Source organism: Gorilla gorilla, chromosome 12 (assembly GCF_029281585.2).
Source record: "Gorilla gorilla gorilla isolate KB3781 chromosome 12, NHGRI_mGorGor1-v2.1_pri, whole genome shotgun sequence".
In the NCBI taxonomy this organism is placed as follows: domain Eukaryota; kingdom Metazoa; phylum Chordata; class Mammalia; order Primates; family Hominidae; genus Gorilla; species Gorilla gorilla.
Window position 1 is genome coordinate 76,084,168 of NC_073236.2, and position 17,835 is coordinate 76,102,002.

At 38.8% G+C, this 17,835-nt stretch overlaps 2 protein-coding genes across 4 annotated transcripts in view; one reads left to right on the forward strand and one right to left on the reverse strand.

The window, feature by feature from the left end:
- Positions 1-17,835, forward strand: part of LOC109025731 (proline-rich protein 36-like) — a 195,243-nt gene that overhangs the window by 151,801 nt on the left and 25,607 nt on the right. For 2 of the 3 annotated variants that reach the window (XR_010130112.1, XM_063696145.1), the window contains one exon: positions 14,129-14,342. The exons of the other annotated variant lie outside the window; for it this stretch is intronic. The gene's annotated coding sequence lies outside the window, so the exon portion shown is untranslated. Of the gene's footprint in view, positions 1-14,128; positions 14,343-17,835 lie in introns of those variants that run through there. 3 annotated transcript variants of the gene reach the window in all.
- Positions 7,647-8,091, reverse strand: LOC101135486 (large ribosomal subunit protein eL27-like). Its single transcript, XM_055378014.2, has one exon. It carries the CDS (start codon positions 8,080-8,082, stop codon positions 7,672-7,674), a length of 411 nt encoding a protein of 136 aa, XP_055233989.1. The 5' UTR covers positions 8,083-8,091; the 3' UTR covers positions 7,647-7,671.

The following is a 17,835-nucleotide window of genomic DNA, read 5'->3' on the forward strand; positions in this document are numbered from 1 at the left end:
AAATTTTACCAAAACATTTAGCTTGCCTAAGTTAATTTAACAAGTTAAATGTTTTCATTTTTACCATTCCAGTTTCTCTCATACACACACATACACACACAGAGAGAATGTAAAAAAGATTTCCTGTAATAATGATTTACACATACATCAGTTTTAAATTATGTCGTGATTTTTTTTGTTGTTGCTCTGTAGAGCCATCTGCTGGTCAATGCTGTGTTTTATATATTTATATTAAAGTTTTTCTCTGTGTAATGTAAGGCTCTAACAAAATCAGGCACTCCCAGTAAGAGTAGAGCTAGAAATCTGTGGCTCAAACAAAACTTGAAGAAAATGTCCTTCCAGGAATAACTATTGAGAGTAACTTGTAATAGTATAATGGAGAAAATAATCATTTGTAGACAATGAGTAAGTCCTATATTTTGGATAATTATTTCATTCATTCAGTAAATATTTGTAAACTTCTTCCTGCTAATAGAATAGAAAAATACACACACACACACACACACACACACACACACACACTTTGTAGTATATAATTTTTTAAAATCTTGTATAGATCATACCTTTCTACTTATTAAAGTTAATCAAGTAAACCAAAACTTTTTTATTCTCCTTTTGTATGTCAATTACATTTTTATCACTTATAATTAGCATTCCTCCTTCAGCATCAGTATGAACTCACAGCCTTTTACAGTCTCAGCTGGCTTCAGTTACCCATTATTATTGATATTACTACTTCTTTTTCTTTTTTTCTTTTTTTGAGATGGAGTTTCGCTCTTGTTGCCCAGGCTGGAATGCAGTGGCACAATCTTGGCTCACTGCAACCTCCGCCCCCCAGGTTCAAGCGATTCTTTCACCTCAGTCTCCCGAGTAGCTAGGATTACAGGTGCCCACCACCACGCCCAGCTAAGTTTTGTGTTTTTAGTGGAGGTGGGGTTTCAACGTGTTGGCCAGGCTGGTCTCCAACTCCTGACCTCAAGTGATCTGCCTGCCTCAGCCTCCCAAAGTGTTGGGATTATAGGCATGAGCCACTGCGCCCAGCCTACTACTTCTTTTCTGATACACAAATGTTCATAACCTGTTCAGGGGAGGCGTCCTTATATAGTGCCTTCTGTCATCTAAGCATTTCTATCCTTGTATCCTATCCAAACATCCTGATGTTTCAGATCCAACATAATATTTTCCTGCCCTCAAACTATGGAGTCAACCATCCCCCAAATTTCCTGGTTCATATTAATGGATAATAGAGACTAAAAGCTGGATGCTAAGGGTGCCTACGTGAGATTTAGTTGAGAGCAAAAATGCTATCATTGATGTTATTGTTGCTTATAACAGATCTAGATAAATATATGTTTTAAGGTTATGCATGTACATTCATTTCTCCCCACTGATATACATTTGCATTACATTTCCCTACCCAACTATTCTTGAATTATGTGGTTTTTTTTTTTTACTATTACCATGGCATTCCCCTATGTAATTTAATGTGCCACCTTTGGTAGATATTTATATTAATTCCAATCTTTTGCTTTTAACAACTACGCAATGGAATCATTACAGGTAAACTTTACACATATTCATAATTATTACCTCGGAGCAATCTGCTTGAAGTTTTTTGTGGGTTTTTGTTTGTTTGTTTGTTTTGTTTTGTTTTCTCGAGACAGGGTCTCACTCTGTCACCCAGGCTGAAGTGAAGTGGCACGATCATGGTTCACTGCAGGCTCTGCCTCCTGGGCTCAAATGATCCTCCCACCTCAGCCTCCTATAAGCATGCCCCCACCACACCTGCCTAGTTTTTGTATTTTTTGTAGAGAGGAGATCTTGCTATGTTGCCCAGGCTGGTCTCAAACTCCTGGGCTCAAGCGATCTGCCCATTTCAGCCTCCCGAAGTGCTGGGATTACAGGCATGGGTCACGGCTCCTGGCCTGCTTGAAGTTTTTGATGTTACTGCTGAACTACAGAAGGCCAGGATGTTCCTAAGTGGGACTTACTGGGATGGTGTGAAAAAAGCACAGAATCAGGAATTAAATAGGGATTAAATATCTAGCTCTACATAAATCACTTAACTTCATTGTGTCTCAGTTTCCTCATTTATAAAAGTATGATAATGATAATTAGCCTTTCCAGCTGAATTTAACAGTTTTAAATAAGGTTTTACAATAATTTCTCTCCAATCTACTTCACGGGAAATTGTTTTACAGGTTAATTAAAATAACCTGTTAGAAGTGCTTTGAACAGGGTAGAACAGACTGGAAGAGACAGATGGTTCACCTTATGACTGTCCTTTGTGCATGGGTCCACTTAGCTGGAGCTGTCTGGTTTCTCCTCATGCCCTCATTCTTGACATCTTTAAACACTCATTCAGGGGTATCCACCACCATCTGAATGCAAAGGTGATAAGTACATACATTATAGGGTATTGCTCACATCTGTCTTAGCTCCTCTTTGAAGTCTGTGCTAGACTTCACTTTGCAATGATGTTTTATGGCTTTTATTATTGCTTCTGTGCAGTACACTGGGCTAATAACATCAAGTTCACCTCTTGGCAAGGAAGATTGAATAGGCCCTGGAAGTTTCTGGAGGTCTTTATTTCATATGATACTGAGCAGCTGAATTATTCACTCTGCATAAATAAGAATAAAATTTATTTATATTTCAGAAATCTTATATCTGAAGAAATAAGAGAGGATGATGAGGAAATGTTGGATCAGGCCTACTTTAAAATTAAGAAACTAGGCATCCGAAGCAATGATGCTGTTTTCTCCACTGAATAAGGTTAACCCCCAACAGGCATTTTTCCCCTCAACCCCTTAGAAGTATCCCTCCTGAATACATCTGTACTACTTGCATCAGGAGTTTCAGTTACTTGGGTTCACCACAGCCTGATAGAAGATAGTTGAAAGCAGATAATTCAAGAACTATCCGTCACAATTACCTTAGGTATTTACTTCAACCTCCTACAAATCTCAGAATATTTCGAGGCCCCCTTTACTCCACTGAAAAGCTTTTCAGTGGAGAAAATAGCATCAGAGAGTCTGATGCCTAGTTTCTTTTCTGAAGTTAGAGGGTTTGACCAGATTATCTAAATTTGTGAATTCTTCTGCTCTTTGAAGAAAAATTTACAGAGAAGAATTAAACTAGTTGCTGACAATACCCTGGATCATTTTTTTAAAAAACAAATTGATCCATTAAAATTATATTCCCCCTCCCCATCCCAAAACAGACCCTAGTAATAATGCTTTGCCACTTTCCACAAAGCCCTGCAAGAGGGATGTCTTAGCACATTTTCTGTTGTTAAAACAGAATACCACAGACTGGATAATTTATAAAGAACAGAAGTGTATTTGGCTTACAGTTCTGGAGGCTGGGAAGTTCAAGAACATGGCCTTCATCCCATGGCAGAAGGCATCATATAGTCAAAGAGGGCAAGAGAGAGAGGGCAAGAGCTCATGAGACAGAAAAAGGAGGGCCCAACTCCTGAGATAGCTGATCCACTCCCACAATAATGGCATTAATCCATTCATGAGGACAGAAACCTCATGACCTAATCACCTTTTAAAGGCCCCACCTCCCAACATCATTATATTGGCAATCAAATTTCAACATGAATTTTTTTTTAATTTTTAATTTTTGTGAGTACATAGTAGGTATATATATTTATGGGGTATGTGAGATATTTTGATACAGGCATGCAGTGCCTAATAATCCTATCAGGGTAATGGGGGTATCCATCACCTCAAGCATTTATCCTTTGTGTTACAAACAATCCAATTACACTCTTTTAGTTATTTTTAAATGTACAATTAAATTGATTTCTTTACTATAGTCACCCTGTAGTGCTAGCAAATACTAGTTCTTATTCATTCTTTCTAACTATTTTTTGCACCCTTTAATCATCCCCACTCTCCCCAACCCCGCAATAACCCTTCCTAGCCTCTGGTAACTGTCCTTCTACTCTCTATCTCCATGAGTTCAATCGTTTTAACTTTTTTTTTTTTTAGACGGAGTCTCGCTCTGTCACTCAGGCTGGACTACAGTGGAGCGATCTCGGCTCACTGCGAGCTCCGCCTCCCAGGTTCACGCCATTTTCCTGCCTCAGCCTCCTGAGTAGATGGGACTACAGGCGCCCACCACCACGCCCGGCTAATTTTTTTGTGTTTTTAGTAGAGACGGGGTTTCACCGTGTTAGCCAGGCTGGTCTCGATCTCTTGACCTCGTGATCTGCCCGCCTCGGCCTCCCAAAGTGCTAGGATTACAGGCGTGAGCCACCGCGCCAGGCCAATCGTTTTAACTTTTAGCTCCCACAAATAAATAAGAACATGTGATGTTTGTGTTTCTTTGCCTGGCTTATTTCACTTAGCTATAATGATCTCCAGTTCCATCCATGTTGTTGCAAATGACGGGATCTCATCCTTTTTATGCTGAATAGTACTCCACTGTATGTAAGTACCACATTTTCTTTATCCATTCATCTGTTGATGGACACTTGGGATGCTTCCAAAATCTCAGCTATTGTGAATAGTGCTGCAATAAACATGGGAGTGCAGATACATCTTCGATATCATGATTTCCTTTCATTTAGGTATATACCGAGTAGTGGGATTGCTGGATCATAGAGTAGCTTTATTTTTTGTTTTTTTGAGGAACCTCCAAACTGTTCTCCATAGTGATTGTACTAATTTACATTCTTACCAACAATGCACGGGGGTTCTTTTTTCTCCACATTCTCATCAGCATTTCTTATTGCCTGTCTTTTGGATATAAACCATTTTAACTGGGGTGAGATGATATCTCACTATAGTTTTGATTTGCATTTTGCTGATGATGAATGATATTGAGCACCTTTTCATATGCCTGTTTGTTGTTTGTATGTCTTCTTTTGAGAAACGTCTATGCACATCTTTTGCCCATTTTCTTTGATGGGATTATTAGATTTTTTCCTATTGAGTTGTTTGAACTCCTTACCTATTCTGGTTATTAATCCCTTCTCAGATGGGCAGCTTGCAAATATTTTCTCCCATTCTGCTAGTTGTCTCTTCATTTTGTTGATTGCTTCCGTTGCTGGGCAGAAAGCTTTTTAACTTCATGTGATCCCATTTGTCCATTTTTGCTTTGGTTGCCTGTGCTTGTGGGATATTATTCAAGAAATCTTTGCTCACTCCAACGTCTTGAAGAGTTTCCTCAATGTTTTCTTTTAGTAGTTTTGTAATTTGAGGTCTTATATTTATGTCAAGCTTGTCCAACCCATGGCCCTTGGGCTGCATGCAGCCCAAGATGGCTTTCAATGTGGCCCAACAGAAATTTGTAAACTTTGTTTAAAAATTATGAGTATTTGTGCGATTTTTTTTTAGCTCATCAGCTATCATTAGTGTTAGTGTATTTTATGTGTGGTCCAAGACAATTCTTCTTCTGATGTGGCCCAGAAAAGCCAAAAGATTGGACTCTCCTGATTTAAGTCTTTAATCCATTTTAATTTGGATTTTGTATATGGCAAGAGATAGGGGTCTATCTGAATATGGATATACAGTTTTTTCAGCACAATTCATTGAAAAGACTGTCCTTTCTCTAGAGACTGTATGTTCTTGGCAACTTTGTCAAAAATGAGTTTACTAAAGATGTGTGAATTTATTTCTGGGTTCTGTATGCTGTGCCTTTAGTCTATGTGTTTGTTTTTATGTGAGTACCATTCTGTTTTGGTTACTATAGTACTGTAGTATAATGTGATTCCTTCAGTTTTCTTCTTTTTGCTTAGGATAGATTTGGCTATTCTGGGTCTTTCGTGGTTCCACTTAATTTTAGGATTTTTTTTCTATTTATCTGAAGGATGTCATCGGTATTTTGATGGATTGCATCAAATCTGCAGATTGCTTTGGGTAGTAGGACATTTTAACAACACTGATTTTTGCAACCCATGAACATGAGATAGCTTTCCATTTTTTAATGTTCTCTTCAATATCTGGAATCAGTGTTTTATAGCGTTCATTACAGAGATCTTTCCCTTTTTTGGTTAAGTAAATTTGTAGGTATTTTATTTGTAGCTATCATAAACAGGTTTACTCTCTTGATTTCTTTTTCAGATTATTTGCTATTGACATATTGAAATGCCACTGATTTTGTGTATTGATTTTGTATGCAACTTTACTGAATTCGTTTATCAGTTCTAATAGTTCTCTGGTGGGGTTTTTAAGTTTTTCCAAATATAAGATCATATTTGCAAACAAGGATAACTTGACTGCTTCCTTCCACTTTGGATGCCCTTTCTTTCTCTTGTCTGATTGCTCTAGTGAAGACTTCCAGTAATATGTTCAATAACAGTGATGAAAGTGGGCATCCTTGTACTGTTCCAGATCTTAGAGAAAAGATTTTCAGTTTTACCCCATTCAGTATGATACTAGCTATGGTTCTGTCACATATGGCTTTTATTGTGTTGACATATGTTTCTTCTGTACCCAGTTTTTTGAGGGTTTTTATCATGAAGTTATGTTGAATTGTATAAAATGCTTTTTCAGCATCAATTTAAATGATCATATGTTTTTTGTCCTTCATTCTCTTGATGTAATATGTATCACATTTATTTATTTGCACAAATCAAACCATTCTTGCATCCCTGGAATAAATCTCACTTGGTCATGATGAATGATCTTTTTAATGTGTTGTTGAACTTGGCTTGCTAGTATTTTCTTGAGGATTTTTGCATCAGTATTCATCAGAGATATTGGCCTGTAGTTTTCTTTTTCTGATGTGTCTTTTCTGGTTTTTGGTATCGGGATTATACTGGCCTCATAGAACGCATTTGGAAGTATTCCCTTCACCTATAGTTTATGGAACAGTTTGAACAGGATTGGTATTAGTTCTTCTTTAAATGTTTCATAAAATTCAGCCATGAAGCCACTGGGTCCTGGGCTTTTCTTTGCTGGGAGACTTTTTTACTACAGCTTCATTCTTGTTACTTGTTATTGGTCTGTTCAGGTTTGGATTTCTTCATGGTTCAATCTTGGTAGGTTGTACATGTCTAGGAATTTGTCCATTTCTCTTATATTTCCTAATCTAGTGACAAAAGTTGCTCATATTAGCCACTAATAATCCTTTGAATTTCTGCTCTATCAGTTCTAATGTCTGCTTTTTCATCTCTGAATTTATTTATTTGGGTCTTCTCTCTTTTTTTCTTAGTCTGCCTAAGGGTTTGTCAATTTTGTTTATGTTTTGTAAAAAACAGCTTTTCCTTCCGTTAGTTATTTGTATTGTTTTGTTCATTTCATTTATTTCTATGGCCTTGATCTGTATTATTTCTTCTACAATTTTGAGTTTGGTTTGCTCTTTCTTTTCTAGTTCTTTATGATGCATTGTTATTTGAAGTTTTTCTTTGTTTTTGGTGTAATCACTTATAGCTATAAACTTCCCTGCTAGTACTGCTTTTGCTGTACCCCATTGGTTTTGGTATTTTGCATTTCCATTTTCACTTGTTTTAAGACATTTTTAAAATTTCCTTCTTAATTTTTTCATTGACTCACTGGTTATTCAGGAGCACATTGTTTAATTTCCATGTGATTGTATAGTTTCCAAAATTCCTATTATTATTGATTTTTAGTTTTATTCCATTGTGATCAGAGAAAATGCTTGTTACTATTTCTTTTTCTTTTTTTTTAATTTTTAATGACCAAAACAAAGCATCTAAAACCACAGCTTCTGGAAGAACCACTTGTTCTTGCCTGTCTTGTATCTCTCTTCAAACTTGACCTTGACCTCTCGTCGGGCCTTGCGTTTAAGAGCAGGGTCTCTGAAGACATCCTTACTGATGACAGTTTTGTTCAAGGGGATATCCACAGAGTACCTTGTGGGCATTAGGTGATTGTAGTTATAAACTGTCACAAAAGACTTGATCTTTGACCTCTTGGCAATCTTCTTCTTGCCCATGGCAGCTATCGCTTTGCGGGGGTAGCAGTCAATTCCAGTCACCAGAGAATGGCTGTAGGGGCGATCTGAGGTGCCATCATCAATGTTCTTCATGATGATGGCTTTGCCTCCAGAGTAGTGTCCAGCCAGGACAAGCGCCACCTTCCCAGGTTTCATGAACTTGCCCATTTCAGCAGCAACCACTTGGGCCTACAGCAAAAAGGGCGCTTCTTACTATTTCAATTTTTTGAATGTTTTAAGACTTGTTTTGTGACCTAACATATGGCCTATCCTTGAGAATGATCCACGTGCTGGGGAGAAGAATACGTATTCTGCAGCTGTTGGATGAAATGTTCTGTAAGTATCTACTAGGTTTATTTGGTCTATGGTGTAGATTAAATTCAATATTTCTTTGTTAATTTTCAGTCTGGAAGATCTTTCCAATGCTGAAAGTGGTCTGTTGAAGTCTCCAGCTATCATTGTATTAGGGTTAATCTCTCTCTTTAACTCTAGTAATATTTGCTTTATATATCTGGATGCTGCAGTGTTGGGTGCATATATATTTACAATTCTTATATCCTCTTGCTGAATTAACCCCTTTATCATTATATAATGACCTTCTTTGCCTGTTCTTTTTTTTTTTTGAGATGGAGTCTCACTCTGTCACTCAGGCTGGAGTGCAGTGGCACAATCTTGGCTCACTGCAACCTCTGCCTCCCGGGTTCAAGCGATTTTCCTGCCTTAGCATCCCAAGTAGCTGGGACTACAGGCGCATGCCACCATGCCCAGCTAATTTTTGTATATTTAGTAGAGATGGGTTTTCACCATGTTGGCCAGGCTGATCTCCGTCTCTTGACCTTGATCCACCCGCCTTGGCCTCCCAAAGTGCTGGGATTACAGGTGTGAGCCACTGCGCCCAGCCCTTTGTCTCTTTTTATAGCTTTTGTCTTGAAATCTATTTTGTCTGATATAAATATCATATTATGATAAATATAATGTGATAAATATCATAATATGATATTTTAAATATGACATTTTGTCTGATATAGCTATTCCTTCTCTCTTTTGGTTTCCATTGGCATGAAATATCTTTTTCTATCCCTTTATTTTCAGTCTATGTGCATCTTTATAGATGAAATGTGTTTCTTGTAGGTAATAGATTAGTGGGTTTTGCTTTTTTTATCCATTCAGCCACCCTATGTCTTTTTATTGAAGAGTATAGTCCATTTACATTCAATGTTACTACTGATAAGTAAGGACTTGCTTCTGACATTTTGCTATTTGTTTTCTGGTTGTTTTGTGGTCTTCTCATCCTTTTTTCCCTCCTTCCTGTCTTCCTTTTAGTGAAGGTGATTTTCTGTGGTGGTATTATTTACTATCTTGCTTTTTATTTCTTGAGTATCAGTTGTATTTTTTTTTACGTTACCATGAGGCTTGCAAATACTATCTTATAACCCATTACTTTAAACTGATGACAATTTAACACTGATTGCATAAAAAACACAAGCAAAGAGAAAACTAATAAAAACTATAACTTCATTTCTCTGCTTTTTAACTTTTGTTGTTTCTATTTATATCTTAGTGCAGCATCTATGTCTTAAAAAGTTGTTATAATTATTGTTTTTGATTGGTTCATCTTTTAGTCTTTCTACTCATAATATGAATAATTTACCCAACACAATTACAGTGTTGTAATATTCTGTATGTTTTTTGTTTCTTTTCTCTTGCTGCTTTTGGGATCCCTTATTTATCTTTGATCTTTGGGTGCCTTGAGGTTCTTAAATCTGCTTGGTGTTCTATAAGCTTCTTGTACTTGGATATTTATATCTTTCTCTAGGTTTAGAAAGTTCTCTGTTATTATCAATTTGAATAAACTTTCTATCCGTATCTCTTTATCTGCCTCCTCTTTAAGGCCAATAACTCTTAGATTTTCCCTTTTGAGACTATTTACTAGATCCTGTAGGCATGCTTCATTGTTTTTTATTCTTTTTTCTTTTGTCTCCTCTGATTGTGTATTTTCAAATAACCCATCTTCAAGCTAATTCTTCTTCCTCATCAATTCTGCTATTAAAAGATTCTGATGCGTTCTTCAGTATGCCTATTGCATATTTTAGCTCCAAAATTTGTTCAATTCTTTTTAATTATTTCAATCTCTTTGTTAAATTTACCTGATAGAATTCTGAATTCCTTCTCTATGTTATCTTGAATTTCTTTGAGTTTCCCCAAAAAAGCTATTTTGAATTCTCTGTCTGAAAAGTCACATGTCCCTGTTTCTCCATGATTGGTCCCTGGTACCTTATTTTGTTCATTTGGTGAGGTCATGTTTTCCTGGATGATCTTGATGCTTGTGGATGTCTGTCAGTGTATATTTGAAGAGTTAGGTATTTGTTTTGTCTTCGCAGTCTGGGCTTATTTGTACCTGTCCTTCTTGGGAAGGCTTTCCATGTATTCAAAAGGACTTGAATGTTGTGATCTATGTTGTATCTGCATTGGGGGCACCCCCAAACCCAGTAACACTGTGGTTCATGCAGACTTGTGGAAATATCAGCTTTGTGGTCTTGGGTAAGATCTGGAAGAATTCTCTGGATAACCAGGCAGCGACTCTTGTTGTCTTCCTTTACTTTCTCTCAAACAAAGGGAGGGTCTCTCTCTGTGGTAAGCCACCTGGAGCTGATGGTGCAGTGATACAAGCACCACTGTGGCCACCACTGCTGAGACTGTGCTTGGTCAGACTAGAAGCCAGCATAGTATTGAATCTTGTCCAAGGCCCTCTGTAACCACTGCCTCCCTACTGCCTATATTCATTCAAGGCCTTGGGGCTCTACAATCAGCAGATGGCAAAACCAGCCAGGCCTGTGTCCTTCCCTTCAAGGTGGTGAGTTGCCCCAGGGAAATCCATAGGTACCATAGAGGTGTCAGGGACTAGAGACAAAAACCTTAGAAGTCTGTCGGTGTTCCATTGTTTGCAGCTGAGCTGGTACTCAAACCACAAGATGCAGTCCTTCCCACTCTTTCTACCCCTTTCCAAAGGAAGAGGAGCCCCACTCCATGACCACCACCACCATAGGCCCATGAAGAGTACTACCAGACTACCACCAATATTTCCTTAAGGCTCAAGGACTCTTCAGTCAGCTTGTGGTGAATGCTACCAGGCCTGTGACTCACCCTTCAGAGCAGTGGGCTCCCCTCTGCTCCACAGCAGATCGAGAAATGCCATCCAAGAGACAAGTCCTGGAACTGGGAACTCTAAGAGCCCTGTTGGTGCTGTACGTCCCTGTGGCTGAGCTGGTAGCTAAAGTGCAAGACAAAGTTCCCCTCAGTTTTCCTTCTGCTTTTCTCAAGCAGAAGGAGTCTCTCACCATAGTTAATGCAGCTGGGAATGTGCTGGGTCTCACCTGAAGCCAGTACATCTCGGTCTCACCCAAGGCCCGTGCTGTACTATCAGGGTATCACTGCTGGTTTCGGGGCCCAAGGTTTCTTTGGTCAGCAGGTGACGAATCCTGCCAGGACTAGGTCCTTCCTTTCAAGGCAGCAGGTTCCCTTCTGGCCCAGTGTGTGTCTAGATATGTTGTCCAGGAGCTAGGGCCTGGAATGGGTGCCTCTCAACTCTGCCCAGTGTGCTATACTGTGGCTGAGCTGATATCCAAGATTCAAGACAAAGTCCTCTTTACTGTTCCCTCTCCTCTTCTCAAGTAGAAAGAAGAAGGAGTTGCTTTTGTTGCTGTGAGCTTTGCTGCCTGGGGTTGGGGAGAGGTGGCGCGAGCACTTTTTTAGCCACCCCAGCTGGTATCTCACTGGGTCACATGTCCCCCAAGTCCCACTGGCTCCAAGCCCAGAACAGCACTAGGAATTGCAATCCTTGTGGCCTAGATAGCCTTTCATGTTTATTTAGGACCCCAGAGACTTCATTCAGCCTGGAGTGACAAGGCTTGTGGAAACTCAAATTCTGACCACTGGGATGGGTGATTCCCTTCCGGCCAGGGCTGCTCCAAATGCTCCCTCTATGGATGAGTGTTGGCTGACCTCAGCCTGGTTTTGCTTTCCACTGTGACAGGGCAGCACTGAGTTCAATGCAGGGTCTCACAATTGCTGTGCTGTCTCTCCTGTAAGCACACAGATTCTCCATGCTGTGCAGCCGCTGCTGAATGGGGGAGGGGGTGGCATCAGCTATTCAAGACTATCTTTCTTACCCTCTTCAGTGCCTCTTTCAGCTATGTAAAGTTAACTTTCAGCTATTTAAAATTAAAACCAGGTACTGTGATTGCTCACCTGATTTTTGGTTCTTACAAAGATGCTTTTTTGTATAGATAGTTGTTCAATTTGGTATTCCTCTTGGGGAGATGATCAGTGAAGGCTTCTATTTAACCATCTTTCTCCACCCTGTCTCACTATGAGTTTTGATGGGGATATTCAGACCCTAGCAAGGGATGAACTTGGCCTAGACGTAGCCAGGGTAGAAAAGATGAATGAAAACATAGTTTTGCTGAGAGAAGTGGTCTCTGCCTGCTGCCTACACTCTAAATTGCCTGCAAATGTTACAGTTTAGAACCTTGTAGTGGGGGCTTTAGGCCTTTCTCAAGCATTTTCCCTTAAAAGCTCTCTACCAGTGAGAAGAAAGAGAGGCCAGTCCCTAGGGAAAAAATTGATTAAAGGTGATATCTTTCCATAGAGGGCTATTCATTCAAAGTGCTCCATGCAGTGGCCATGAAGCTTAGGGACAGAGACTATGTCCCTAAGCTATGAGTAACTATGGTTACTCATATCTGGGATCAGCAAGAATCCGACTAACTAGAAACCTACTAACGAGGTCGTGGAAGCTGCAAAGAAATGCTGGCCTAGCTTGCTGTCAGCCAGTGACTAACTGCTCAGCCCTCAGGCTCCTAAATCCACCTCAAAAGGAGATGGTTTATAAAATCTGTGTAGGAATGGAATGCTCTCCCAAATATTAATAAGATGTGGCTATGGGGGATAATGAGAAGATTCTCCCATAGGGCAGAACCAGGACTGACAGACAGATGGCTCAACCAAGGAAGTGACTCCACTGTCAGCATAGAGTACTCACCACTCCTGCCCAACAGGATTCTGCATGTGCCATGACCACTGACAGCTCCGTGTGTCATGTTCATAGTGTAGTCATTCTACTTCTCCACACACTGTACACTGAGAATGTAGAAGACAGATTAATTCCATGACTCCATGGGGAGCCCATATAGGAACTTGACAGCAATAAAAATCACTCAAGCTGATTGCAAGAATTGAGTTTAACCTGAGGGAAGGGATGACTCCCTCTAAACCAAGTATATATTTGATTAAAAGATTGAGTAGGGGTATTGGGAACCCAAAGAGATGAATTGAGGCAGATTATATAGGCCAGAGTCAATTGCAGAAACATAAACTAGATATTTTAAGCAAAGGTATTTAATGCACGGGATTAGACATTTACGACATTTTAGGTAGGAGCAAGCTCCACGCTAGGTCTTCAAAAATAAATCCTAGAATGACCCTGCAGAAGTAGCCACCAGAGATGTCATTTCTGCCACCATCATTGGAACTGTTGGTTTCAGAAGCATGTACCAGGGATCAGGTAGCTCCGGCCACCACCGCCACTACTGCTAGCTCTAGAACTATGCTGACCCTCTTAGATGTGCATGCTCTACATCAGGCACATCCCTACCCATGAAGCTAGCGACTTGCCACTGAAATGCTGGCACAGAAAAAGCCAGTGCTTCTCTGCCTGACTGTGCCTGCCAGAAGAAAGAATCAAAAGAAATAGCAGAATCGCTTTCATCCTATCACTTCCAGGTCCCAACTCTTGCACAAGTGCATCTGATTAGCAAAAGCTAAATCACACAGGAACCTAGTTGGGAAAAGTAATTTTTAGCTCCCTAGCCTCTGCAGTACAAAAAGGTGCACTAAAAGGAGGGTAGAGTCAATGTTTAGTGAGCTAGTTGACCTTATCCCCCATGCAGGTACTGTAGGCTGGCTTACTTCAAATTAATTCCCTGCCCCATTCCCTTTTGTCTTCCTGTGCATTAGAGGCTGGAAAGATAAATCAATCAATTCTTAATCAATTCTCCAACCTCTTTTGCAATTGGGGTGCCCTGTGAAACAGTCTGACCAAGAGGATGTGAGTAGCAGTTTGATATGTGGTTTTGGGAAAGTATTGTTTCCCCCCCTAAATGGAGAATAAATTAGCTGATGCAGCCTTTTGCTCTTCCCTTTTCTTCCTGCCTAGGATGAGACTGTGATGCCTGGATGTACAGCCATCTGTTGACCATAATACTGAAAGCCAACAAACTAAGAACGATGGAGCAGAAAGAAAAAGGCTGAGACCTTGATTACTTTCGGCAACTGCAAATACCATAGATTTGGCATTTGCATTAATTTCTTGTTATATTAGAAAAATGAACCCCTATTTTCAAGCTTTATTTAGTTTTCAAATACTTGCAACCCACATTCCTAAATGATACACAGACTTTCCTGTCATAGAAAGATTATGAAGATGATATATCTTATATGAGAATACTTTTTTGAAGTGTTGTTACATAAACAAATATTTTGAAGCATCTACCAAAAATATATTTAATAAAATATATACAGGCAATATTCATGTAGATTTACCCATGTATTTACCCTATCCATTGCTTTTCCCAAGTTTCATCTGGGTTTGTTTTCCTTTTGCTAGAGAACACTCTTTCATATTTCCTTTAGTGACAAATTCTGTCAATTTATAGTAGTCTGAAAATGCTCTTATTTTACTTCATTTTTGAGGGATATCTTCATCAGGCATAGAATTCTAGGTTGGTAGTAATTTTCTTTTAGCATTTTGAAGATATCACTGCATTTATTCTGACTTTCCTATTTCTGTTAGGAATTCAGCTATAAGTTTAATCTTATGGCTGTTTCTTTATAGTTTTTATTCTGTGGCTGCTTTTAAGACTTTTTTGTCTTTGATTTTTAGTACTTTTATCGTCACGTGCATAGGCATGGTTTTCTTTGTACTTTTTTCTGCTTTGAATTTTTTTCTTTGTGGCTTTTCTGTTTTTATAGCTATTTTAACTATGGTTATTTTTAAATCTTTGGCTGATAACTTCAGTATCTGGATCTTCTGTGGATCTGTGTCTATTATCTGTTTTTATTCTTAGTTTTGTATGAAGTCTTGTCTTGATGTATACTGAGTATGAAAAACCATAGAGATAATTTGTGATCCTGAATGATGTTATCTTCTTTCATAGAGGATTTACTTTTGCTCTGAAGGGAATGGGCCTAGTGATAATCTTAATCTATCCAAGTATTGAAATTATTAAAAGTGCCTTCATTCCCTGTAAGTCAGTGGTTCTCAATACTGGGTGCACATTAGAACCACACAGGAAGCTTCAAAAATATGCATGTGCCTGGACTCTACTTCAGAGATCTGAATCAACTGATCTGGAGTGAAGCATTGATTTTTTGTGGGGGAGTAGTTTTTAAAAACTTTTTTTTGAAATAATTATGGATTCACAGGAGGTTGCAAAAAATGCACTGAAAAGCTCACGTAGCCCTTCCCTAAAGCTTACCCCACTGAATGCAAACATTTCACACAACTATAGTACAATGTCAAAACCAAAAAACGAACATTGGCACAATCCATAGAGCCTATTCAGATTTTACCAGTTATACATGGACTTGTGTACATATGTGTGTGTGTGTGTGTGTGTGTATGTGTAGTTCTATGCAATTTTTTCACATCTGTAGCCTCCCTAAAAAGCACCACAAATGAGATACTTAACTATACCATCACTCCCTGTGTTATTCCTTTATAGCCATACCCATCCTCTCTCTTTCTTTTCTAACCCCTAGCAACCACTGATCTGTTCTCCATTCCTGTAATTGTTCCACGATTGTTAGACAAAAGGAGTCATGTAATATGTATCCTTTTTTTTTGTTTTTGGTTCTTTTCACTCAGCATAATTTTGTAGAGATTTTTTGAACTATGGGGCATTGATAAATTTTTTTTTTTTTTTTTTTTTTTTTTTTTTGAGACGGAGTCTTGCTTTGTCGCCCAGGCTGGAGTGCAGTGGCGCGATGGGGCATTGATAAATTTTTTAATCTTTGTAGGTAATTCTCATGTTTATCCATGATTGAGAACCACTGCTATAAGGGCTGGTCTGTTTCTGGTTCACTGTTACTCTTAGACCATAGCCTTTAAAAGTCCCAAACAAAAGGCTGAGGTGTTTTCCAGGGTCACTCCTCCTTTGTGGGCTTTTCCTAGCTCAAGAATCTTGCCAAAAGTTCTGCTCAACTTCTCATGCACTTAGATACCTTTCACTTTGAGAATTAGCAATTGCCTTGAAAGAAATGGAGACCAAATGCCCAGCTCCCCTTTGTAAACTTTCTTCTTCTTTTGGATTCTTGGCCCTGTAAATTCTCATTCCCTCAGTGTCTTTCTGATGTCTTTGAACAGATGTTTATTTTATATTTTGTCCATTTTGTGTGATTCTTATCAATGCCAGGATTACTCCAAAATAACCTAGCCAGCTATTGCCAAAGATAGAACTCTACCTAATAATATCTAAGTAAAAGTAAAAAAGATTAGTCCTAGAGAAAATATATAGACCAAAGGGAAAGTAATCATAAACTATGAGGAAGAATTGGTCATAGAGTATCTGATCGTAAGGTTTTAATATTTGGTATAACTAAACCATAAATTTGTCTGTGTTGTATTGGGCAATGCTTTAATATTAAATTATAGTTTCTATTCATCACATCACTACATTACTCTTAAATAAATGATATTATTTCATATATTTGGTCGTGAAGGGGAAGATGGCTATCTCTTAAGACAAAAAATGGCAACTGAATTCCTAAATAAATTATTAAACAGATTGAAACAATAGGCTGAAAACATTTTTATTTGCAAAACTTAGTATTTGTTAAAAGAGAAAACATTTTCTTACCATTCCACACTAGATTTAAATAGAAAATGCCAAATTTGGAGGACTAAGCATAATTTATATAAAACTGGAGTTGAAAGGAGTGCATGACACATATAATGGAGATTTTTCTGCCCTTGCCACCCCCCCCTACCCCGCAAAGAAAGGAAATGAGAGAGCTTGAACAGCAGTTAGAGGATATTTTGGAGGGAACCAAATAAAGCATAGGCTTTTCACTTTAGAACCATTCCCTTACCTGCTCCATTATATACATGCCACCCACCTGGACTTAAATAAAGCCCAGATGGAGAGAGTATGATAGAAACACCCAGAGAGCTTTGAGGGAATCCCAGCCAAGGAGACTGCAGAACTCATAGGGAAGCCTAGAGTTAAGTGAGTTCAGCCAAGATTCTGAGAAACTCACTGCCTGGGTGGTAGAAGAGTCCCAATGAAGGAGGCGTGTAGGCAGATGGGCCTAAGAGGGGCTTGGCAGAGTCTCACAATCCTGGGTAGTTCCAGAAGGCACTGAAAATTCCTGAGCTCCCAGTGGAGGTTAAAAAAAAGTGATGAGAGAACCAGAGGACAAAAGGAAGTTTGGGGTGGGGTTCAAAAGGAACCCCAAGACCAGGGCAGGTGAGAACCAGTTATACTCTCACGTAGACATAGGCTGGCATAAGAACAAGAGGCTGCTGCCCCATGCCAGGACAACTGCTATGTCCCCAGGATAACTTAGAACACAGACACATACATACCTGTCAAGAAGGTGGGTATTCTCAGATCTTAGGGTGGACCAGATATTTACTTACAAGGAACTACATTTTAAACCAAACTTACTGAGCTAAAATATGAGGCAAGATTGAGTATTTTCCGTCATCAAAGAAAATGAAAGTCAAAATTTGAATTCATTTATAACACACATATTATATAAATTTTAAACCATTGAATGCTTTTTTTTTTTTTTTTGTAGTGTCAAGAACACTTAACATGAAATCTACCCCTTAACAAGTTCCTAAGGGTACATAGAATACAG

Coding starts and splice junctions, on each gene's coding strand:
- LOC101135486 (XM_055378014.2), bottom strand. CDS start 8,082: ATGGGCAAGTTCATGAAACCTGGGAAGGTGGCGCTTGTCCTGGCTGGA.